The sequence below is a fragment of the Hibiscus syriacus genome, unplaced genomic scaffold (assembly GCF_006381635.1).
Source record: "Hibiscus syriacus cultivar Baekdansim isolate YM2019G1 unplaced genomic scaffold, ASM638163v2 tig00110840_pilon, whole genome shotgun sequence".
NCBI classification, from domain to species: domain Eukaryota; kingdom Viridiplantae; phylum Streptophyta; class Magnoliopsida; order Malvales; family Malvaceae; genus Hibiscus; species Hibiscus syriacus.
In genome coordinates, this window is record NW_024062887.1 from 565,458 (window position 1) to 575,715 (window position 10,258).

Here is a 10,258-nt window from a genome sequence, read left to right on the forward strand (position 1 = left end):
TTCAATCCATCTTTAAATTCATTGTAGTTTTTGCTATATTTTGAAAAATAAAAACGACAATACAATATTTTGGGGAAAAAGATATGCAATATTGATGTAAATTACCCCAAGAATATCTAAAAAAAAATTATATTAGAATGCCCAATGGCTACAGTTCAAAAAATAGAAGAAAAATGTTAAAAAGATCTTGCAAAAAAAATCATGTATTTGATTGCTCAGTATTACATGCTGCCAATGATTTTTCCTTCTTCTTCTTGTTATCCTTCTTTTTCTTCCCCTTCTTCTTCCCCTTCTTTTCCATCTTCTTCTACTCTTTCTCCTTTTTCTTCTTTTCCTTTTCCTTCTCTTTCTTCTCTTTGTTGAAATTCGAAGACAGTTGCTGGAAATCCGCAAGTAGTGATTGGTTGCTTCTGTTCGTGGTGGCGATTGTGGACACCGATAATGTTTCTTGTCCGGAATGAGACAATGGAAGCTGATCGTCATCGGAGAATATTGTAGTTAGGGGCGTTGAGGTGGAAGCGAAATTCAGCAAAATAATGGCCAAAAGGAGAATACAGAGTGTTGGGGTTAACACATTCGCCATGGTTAATTAAGAGAATATTATGTTAAAAGGCTTAGGGCTTTGGGTTTGTTTGGAGGGTTACTTGTTTATATATATATAATATATATATTAGAAGACACAAAGGAGTCAAGAATAAGAACTAGGTGTTATATCATACTAACAATCCGATGCGAAATTGGAATGTGACGCTACACATGTTTTTTAAGACAGATTTTCTATCACTCCTTGATATTCAAGATCTTTTGGTCATTCGTCTCTTATGATACAACAACTAGATGATAAACTATATTAGCACAATAATATAGATGACAAACTTTCATTGCCTTTGACTATCACAAAAAAAAAATTAAGAAAAAAAGAATATTTTATGAAAAGAAGAGAAATATTTTCAAGAAAATAAAACTACTTGAATTCTTATATATGTAAAACATGAGAGATTTGCTTAGTATTTATAAGGTAATTTTGATAAAGTTTTACTCCAACTAAAACTTTTTTAATATCTAAATTTAAACAGATAATAATATATTTTAAATTTAAAATATTAAAATTGAGAGTTTTACTCCAACTAAACATATTTTAATATCTAAATTTAAATAGATAATAATGTCTTTTAAATTTAAAATATTAAAAAGATATGCACTCCTTTTATTATTCAAATTAAATAAATATTAATTTAATTTAAAATATACAAAAGTATATATTTATATTTAATAGTCAAATTTAAAAAGATAATAAATACCTTTTTAAATTGACATATTCAAAGAGTAATTATCCCACTGATATTCAAATTAAATAATATATTTTAATTTTACAATATTTAAAATGATTCTAAATTTAATATAAATATTAAATCCATCAAAGTAATTCACCCTTTTTTCCAACATTAGGGTTTTATTCTTCTTCTTTCTCTCTTTCTTTCTTTCTTCTTGTGATTTTCCCACTAATATATTGAACCATATTGTTTCATGTAATAATATAATCATCGTAATATTATTATATTCAAGACTTACTAAAGTTGAATTTTAAATGCAACTTGACTGATAAGTCTAGATTTACAATAGGGCATCAATATCTCTGTGAAGGAGGCTGCAGAGGAAATTTGACGGATCTTCAAGGCAGAATAACTCAAGGCGATCCGGAGGAGCTTTCTTTGACAAAGTATTAGCGGGATGATTAGCTTCGCGGGGGATCCAAATAAAATCGATGGGCCAAGCACGATTTTTAAGCATAGTGATGGCCCTATCAAGAGGCGATTGACTTTGATTAGACTCTGAAGCCGTTAGCAGCGAGACAGCACGAGCACAATCAGATTGGACTTGAACAAACTCAAATCCAAGTTGCCAAGCAAGGTGGAGACCATCATGAACTGACCATAACTCGGCTTGGAGAGGAGTCGTGATTCCGATGGAGCGATTGAAACAGTGAATCCAAGCACCTGAGAAATCACGGAAAATACCTCCAATAGTACCTCTTCCTGAAGACAAACAGACTGCTCTTTCTTTATTTTAGGTTCCAAATTTTTTTTCCCATATGCTCTTTCTTTTTACGTCGATTAGCTATAAATATTTACACTATTTATTTTTCATTGATTATTCTTCTTTTTCATAAGAGGTTCAATGTGCAGTCTATATTTAAGGAAATATCAGATTTTAGTTTTTAAATTCAGGCTTGCTTTAACATGGCTGCGGATCTTAGTTTTGGGTATGGTTTGGTAGGGCTGTTGTGGCGTGCACGGTTCAATCCTTGTTTGTGTCATTATTAAACTAATATATAATATATTGTTTTCGTTTTACTTGTTGGAATCTAAATACATGTTAGATGTAATTTTATGTTAGGATTTGTTCTTATGTGTAGTTTGGTGATCAAGTAAGCTTCTAGGGTTTTTTGTGGTTTAGGAAAAGCCTAAAATTATGAATCACAGTACTAATTTTTGTAACCCTGAAAGAATCAAGACTTGTAGTCTATCACGTTTAGGCGGTTTGAAATTTTACGATTTATTTCGGTACTTAGAGGGTGAGTTTTGATACTTCAATACAAGTTTTAAAACTCATAAATCTAGCTTTTAAAAATTGTCTTTTTGACCCCTTATGATGATTTGAAATGCCATATAACCTTTTCAAGCTGACATAAATAGCAATGTGGTCCTTAATTGAATGTTTGATGATTCTTTGAATGTTTAATTGCCTGATTTAATTATAATTTGATTTTAACTAATTTTTATTGGTTAATGTGACATCTTTAGCCTAGTTTAAGATTGGACTGGGTAACAATTTTCACAAGTCTAATATATATATAATTGTTTTATTATGATTATAGTGATGAATGAGTCCATGTTTGGTTCTAGGTCTACGATAAAGTAGTAAAATTACTTAAATACCTTTATTATATTAATCTCTAATTTAAACTTCATTTGATGCTTGGATTAACTTGGTTACAAGATTAAGGTACTGTATTCGATGTCAAAAAAATATTAAGGTAATGTATTATCTGAAACTGTTAAATGATATTTGTATCTACATGACTTTGCGCCAAACATGACTTCTGTGGGCATGCTCTTGAAACAACTATGTATAATATGTACATTCACCATGAAACATGTTAAGAGGGGTAAAAAATTCCAAATATTTTATTATGGGGTAAAAAAGTTCATCCGTATATGAAAATAGTTGGTCAACAAAACCTAAACCCTTACAATAAATAAAGCACAAGACAAAACGTGTCCACCGGTTAAAAATCACAATTCCTTTCCATTTGTATTTTCTTTCAACAACATTTTATTTTATATGGCCGGGAAATTAATACATACCTCTATAAATAGAGCGCAAATCAGTAGCGGAAAGGTATAAACTGTTTAACACAGATTTCGTCAAAAGCAAACAGAAAGAAGAGTGAACTATCAACTTACCAGGTTGGTGAATTCAATCTCCATTTTTGTCCATCGTTCTGAAAGTTTTATGATAAACAAAAATATCATTAAAGATAATGGATTCTTCTTCTTCTTTTACTTTCCCATAATGTTCATAGCATTTCTGTTATTGCGTTGATCCCGATCCAGATCTCCTCATCCACTTTTCCAATCCTTTCTCTTTTTTTCCTACTTTTTCTTCTGCTCTCAATCTCGAGTCGAGTCTTGATTTTCTCCGAAATTAATGGATTTACGGAAACTATTTTACGTTTTATTTGAGCTTTGATCACGATGATTAATTATTTTTTATATTACTATTATTGTGTTTTTCAAGGAAGAAGATATGGGAAGCGAGTACGAGGAGGCGATTGCAGCTTTGTCAAAGCTTCTCAGGTTTGAACAATTTTTATATTACAGTGCTATTCTTTGATTTCAACAATTTTTTCTGGTTTGAACAGAAAAAAAGCCGAGGATTTCACTTCCTGGCACGGTTATTTCACCTATAATTGCCTTCCTTATCCGTCGTGTACCGTCTTCGGTTGCAGTGAAAAAGCTGATCTCGGAAGTGTTGCTGCCGCGAAAATCAAGCAGATAACGGCAGATTTTGAGGCAGCTGGGAGTTCCGACGCGGATAACCGGATCAAAACCGGTTTCACTCATTTCAAGACAGAAAAATTCGAGTACGCTTATAAATTTACTGCTTCTATGTCTATAGTCCATTCACACCGGTTATGGATAAATTAACATTAATCTGTGTTCATTAGCTGAAATTATAAAATTATGACGTTACGAGTTATGCAATTATTCTTTACTTCAAAAATTAATATAAAAAAGGAAGAAAACTGGAAGTTTTATTTGTCTCTCAAACCGTGGAATTTGCCGTATCGATTTGGGTTCTTCTCTTTGTATTTAATGTTATGCCATTTTTTTCCCCCAACAATCCATTACTGTTTACAATTCGTTAATGTGTTTATCACGTTCTTTTTGTGGTGATATAATAAATAAACACAAATTAGTAAATTAATTAAAAACCGAAATTTAGATTAAATTATATTTAAATAAGTTATGTAAAAAATGTTATATATAAGTTTTATTAATGATTAATCTTAAATTATTTTTAGAATTACTGTATATAATAATATTTTCACCATTATAAAATACTGAAATATAAGTTATTCTATTCATTACATATCATCTACGTTATACATTAATATTTTAATAATGTTATTATTATTGTTTTTAAATGATTATTTTTATGTTATTATTATTGTTATTATGAATAAAGTTTATTTGGAAAAGGTGACTAGCAAAATGGTTCGGTGGATTGAGAAAATGGCTGGCTGCCCTTTTCCCTTTTTTTCCTTGAAAATGAATTATAATTAGCTTAATATGAGTCTGTTGAGCTGTTTTTTTTCCCAGGAAAAATCCTGATCTGTACGGTACACTTGCCAAAGGCCAAAGCCCCAAGGTTAGTGGATAAATTTTTTTCTTCGTTTTCTCGTTTATATTTTTCAACCATTTGGGTTTATTAAATACCCGACTAGCACTCAATTTGAATTGATTTTCAGTGATTTACGCTATCCTATCAGATATTATTTTTACCGTAGATTTGTACTTCCTTAATGGAATTATTCCATTTTCAAGTACAACAATGCACAAAGTTTTGAACCCAGAATATGCTAACTTAGAATGGTGGCGTGTATGGCTATACATTGCACACTTTTGGAATGGTGGTAAAGGGGAAGGAAAAGAGTGATCTGTCTCTTTCTTTTGCGGATAAAGAAGAGTTTGACAAATTAAAGTGAAATCTGAGTGGGTTCTATGAGGTGTTTCCTTGTCTGTTTGTGCACTTTACATGTTTGTGAAAAAGTCGTTTCGGGTTATTTGATTCGTATTTGATAGTAAATGTAACGAATATAAATACATTTAAAATTACTTTATATGAACCCATCAAACCATCAAACGATTTTAATCGGAAAATATATTATTTTCTGTAGAGAATCCAATTCTGAATTCAAGCAGTTACAACCAGGAATGAACGTCACACACCCTCTTCAAATTTAAAATCACTATAGATTTTATATTTTTCTGTGTTTTTTTATTGAAAATAGTTTTTATTTTTATAATTTTATAAGTTTAAATTCGTCTTTAGAATTTTATAAGTTTAAATTTTCTTTTCTTAACATAAAATTTTATATCTATCCTGATGACTTAGAGTATGTGTACGTTGTCATTGTTTAAGAATGATTAATATATTTTTTTCCTTTCAGTATATGGTATTTGCATGCTCGGACTCTCGTGTGTGTCCTTCTCACATCCTGGATTTCCAACCAGGGGAAGCTTTTATGGTTCGAAACATTGCCAGCATGGTCCCTCCCTATGACAAGGTTAGCCTAATTCTACATTATTAAATTTTTAATTATGTTAATTTGACTCAAAACAGTTTATAATAAAGTATAATTATGGGTTAATTTAACTGGTGGACACTGGTTGAAAATTATTCAATCAACGCTTAAATAATTTTTTCTTTGAAATTTATTCCATTGATTTGTGTTGTTCATTGTAGAAAAAATACACCGGAGCTGGAGCGGCTATTGAATATGCAGTCCTGCATCTAAAGGTGAATTAATATACGATAATTGTATAGTTTTACTTTATAAGAATAATTTTCTATTACTTTTTTTTTTAACGCAGTTCATACTAACATCATCTTTCGTGAGGGCAACTCGATATCTAGTCGAAATATTTTCCAAAGTCTCGAGTAAAATGTATTTTCTATTGGATAATTAGTTTGTCCTATTTGAACCTAGATGATTGTCGGATATAAGTATATATATGTATAGGGACACAATTGTCAAATATAGATTCTTAAAAGAATGACAATATAATTATAGTAATAAACTAGTTTCAAATTTCTAGTTTTGGAATTGGATGTAGAAAGCTAAAAGACGATGCTTGGTTCAGGTGGAGAATATTGTGGTTATTGGGCACAGTTGCTGTGGAGGCATCAAAGGGCTCATGTCTATCCCAGATGATGGAACCACTGCTAGGTAAGACGTTTATAAATATTAGCATATCAAAAACAGCAATTGCAATACGATATCAAAGGTTTATTTATGTTTGGATTTTGAACGTTGCAGTGATTTTATAGAAGAATGGGTTAGCATCTGCTTATCTGCAAAGACCAAGGTGAAATCCGAAAGCAATGAGATGAGTTTCCAAGAACTATGCGACCACTGCGAGAAGGTGAGATTTATGCCTACAGAATTATGTTTACGACCGGAAACATATTCATAGGACTATAAATGAATTGAACGATCACGAACGAGGGATGTAACTTGTTTATGTTCGTTCGTTAAACGAACACAAACTACAACAGCAATAATCACCTAAAATTCATTAATGTAAGCTACAATTTCATGGTTAATTTGTTCGAGTACGACAAAAGCATGTATAAACGAACTGGTTACGGAACGTCCACGGATGTAAATGAGTGAATAAGCCCTTGTTCATGTAATTAAATGAACAAAAAATATTATCCATGTTCGTTCCTTTAATAAATAAACGAACACATACAGACATCCCGTCGAACTGTTCACGAACAGTTGGTTGAATGGTTTGGTTGACCCTACATATTTCTATTATGGCTTGTTCGTATCATTATGTGTAATATTAGTGTCGTTAAACCAAATGCAGGAATCGGTGAATGTATCTCTGGGCAACCTATTGACATATCCATTTGTTAGAGAGGCATTGGTGAAGAAAACCCTTACGTTGAAAGGCGCACACTACGATTTTGTCAATGGAAAGTTCGACCTTTGGAATCTCAACTTCCAAATCGCTCCCACTTTAGCTTTATGAGCATCTTATTTCAACTTATCGCATACAATAAGATTAGTGGTTGGCTCTTCATGTTGGACTCAACAGGAAAAATAATTTATTAAGTCAGCCCGAGTTTGCATGTTGCAGAACATGTTCTACTTATTTATTTTTCGACAAATTAAGGAAGACGGGCATGAGGACGAGCATGCCTAACTGTTAGTCTTCTTTACATAATATAAGGTTCTTTCTTTGCATTACTTTGCATTAATCGTTTTGGAGGTATATGTGTAATCATTTTTATATGAAATTTTCATAATTAACCCCATCGAATATTAACTATAATATATAATATATATTTTTAACTATAACAAATATATATATTATAATTTGAATATAAGATTATTTTTAAATGATTTCATGTATATGTATATATAATCATTCAAAATAAATATGAAAACAATAATTTAATTTAAAAATACTAAAATCTTAAACCAATTATAAATAAACTATTAGATTTATTTTAGTGATTTAAGTGTTGTCATATTTTCAATAGGACTAGAATTATTTTTTTATGATTTCATATATATATATATATATATATATATATATATATAATCATTAAAAATAAATATGAAAGCGATAAATTTAATTTAAAGATACTAAAATCTTAAATCAATTATAAATAAACTATTATATTTATTTTAGTGATTTAAGTGTTGGCATATTCTCAATTGACGTAGACTTAAGTTCTCACTTATCCGTTTTTATTTTTTATCATTAACTATAATATATAATATTATAATTAATTCCTAAATATTAGATTTAGTTTATTGGTTAAGACTTGCTTGATTACTAATTTATTTTGGGTTCAAATCCAATTAAGTTATTTTATTTTTTCTACCTAAACTTGAACGAGTTATATAACATATGTATCATCTCAATAACAAGCGTGAGAATTAGCTCAGTGGTTAAGGCATGCTCAGGTTACCCTTGGGACTCAAGTTGGATTCCCTTGAGTGTTAAAACTCACCTTTTGATTGCATTGAAAATTTATTAAATTAATTAAATTAAAATTAAAAAAGCCTTTAATTATATTGTGACATGTGTCACAATTTGATTGGAAAAATAAATTTATTAAATTAAATCGAAATTAGAACCTAATTAAAAATTAATAATTAAAGTTAATCTTGGTGATCAAATTGATTAATTCTAAAATCTAGGAGATTTAATCTAAAAATTTAATACATGACTAGAATAAAAGATTTTAAAGTTAATGTTAAATTAAGGCATTAGACAAATTGAAAATAGAATTAGGATCAAATTGCATTAAATGAAAATCCAAGGAAACAAATCATACACAAGTAGTGACCAAAATGGAAGAAAACAAAGTAGGGTTCCAGTGTTGCGAATACATAACTTTACAAGGACTCATGCCCTAATTATACCAATTTTGTTAACTTACACGTATGCACTTCCGTTAAGTGTTAATGATAGGTGACTATATTGAAACCATTTAAATAGTTCAATGGTCATATTGACGTAAATATGAAAATGGTGGTCATTTCGCATGTAACACCCTTAACTCGTATACGTACCTGAATACAAGTTAAATATGTCACACAACATTTATAAACATATTATAGTTGAAAACCAATACAAATTTGAATATTAAAAACTGATCAAATTTAATTCTTTCAATAGAATAATATAATTACGTAAAATCATATTATAATGTTTAAACATCCAAATCAATATCAGTTTCAGGCAGTAATTAGATAGTTATATATTGTTTTCTCTCATAAAGTAAGTTGCCTAATAGCTGTCTAACTTTATAATATTTCTTTAATCTATACATGCCATCTATAAAATTTAAAAGAGTAGGATGTTATTATTGATACTTGTAGTTATTCTTTGTTGATTGATGCCAAGCTCCACTCCTAACTTTACTTGCTCTTCTTAACCTACGCGTGAAAATCATCACACGCTAACTACACACTAGTGAGGCATTATAAACAAAGTAAGATGATATCAAATACAAAATAACTTAGTAATATTATAACAACTTAAAACGTTAAACTTGAGTTCAAATAAAATCATTAAATATTCAAACCGACTTATTCAAGCCACTTTTCCTCATCAGAGACCTAAAAATCATCATCTTATGATTTTGTTAAAACCATGATAACCAATATCAAACATAATAATCATATCATATTCTTTTTTACGTTTCATTTTTATAACCAATACTTTTACGTTTCAAAATTCATTTCCAGATTCAGAACTGATTACCATACTCATAATTCACTTTCAGATTTGTAACTTTACTTTAGATTCATAGTTTACTTCATATTCATAGCCCAATGTATATTTATGAGAATGCAAGGTATGTGAGTCAGACAAGTGTGCGCAATAAGCACTTTAGTGCTATCATCAAATCAGACTATGCACTCCAAGTGCAATCATATCATTAGCACCAACAATATTATACATAATGTACACAAATGTACCAAATCATAATCACTCCACCTCATGGCATGCCAATTGTACCTACGACTCTTCATTTAGAATCATATCTTATTCATTTAATAATCATCGTTTCATAAATTAGAATCATTTAAAATTCATCATCATAAAATCATACTTGGGCAATTCATACCCTAAACCATCAATAAAGCTTTATAAAAACATCATGGAAATAATCCATTTATAAAATAGAAAACATACTTTAAAATAATACGATGTCGATTTATCGAAAGTCGTCCTCAATCATAATAATTAAATAAATAAAGTGCACTCACTCTGAAACTTTATTTATATATCTAACATATAAGCCTCATTAAGCTTTCGATTTAATCCTTTGCGTCCATTTGCTTCAACTACATAATTTATCAAAACTTCATACTCTAGCAGTTTGCACTACCTTCAAAGAAAATATTATTATGTATTAATTTACATACTTAAAAATTATT

General features: G+C 29.7%; 1 protein-coding gene across 1 annotated transcript; it reads left to right on the forward strand.

The window, feature by feature from the left end:
• The first annotated feature begins 3,359 nt into the window (after positions 1 to 3,359).
• Positions 3,360 to 7,400, forward strand: LOC120143228 (carbonic anhydrase 2-like). The gene is made up of 9 exons (XM_039157611.1): positions 3,360 to 3,470; positions 3,802 to 3,860; positions 4,013 to 4,147; positions 4,887 to 4,935; positions 5,738 to 5,854; positions 6,034 to 6,087; positions 6,432 to 6,517; positions 6,608 to 6,713; positions 7,164 to 7,400. The coding sequence occupies exons 2-9, from the start codon at positions 3,811 to 3,813 to the stop codon at positions 7,326 to 7,328; spliced, it is 762 nt and encodes a 253-aa protein (XP_039013542.1). The 5' UTR covers positions 3,360 to 3,470; positions 3,802 to 3,810; the 3' UTR covers positions 7,329 to 7,400.
• Positions 7,401 to 10,258: the final 2,858 nt, after the last annotated feature.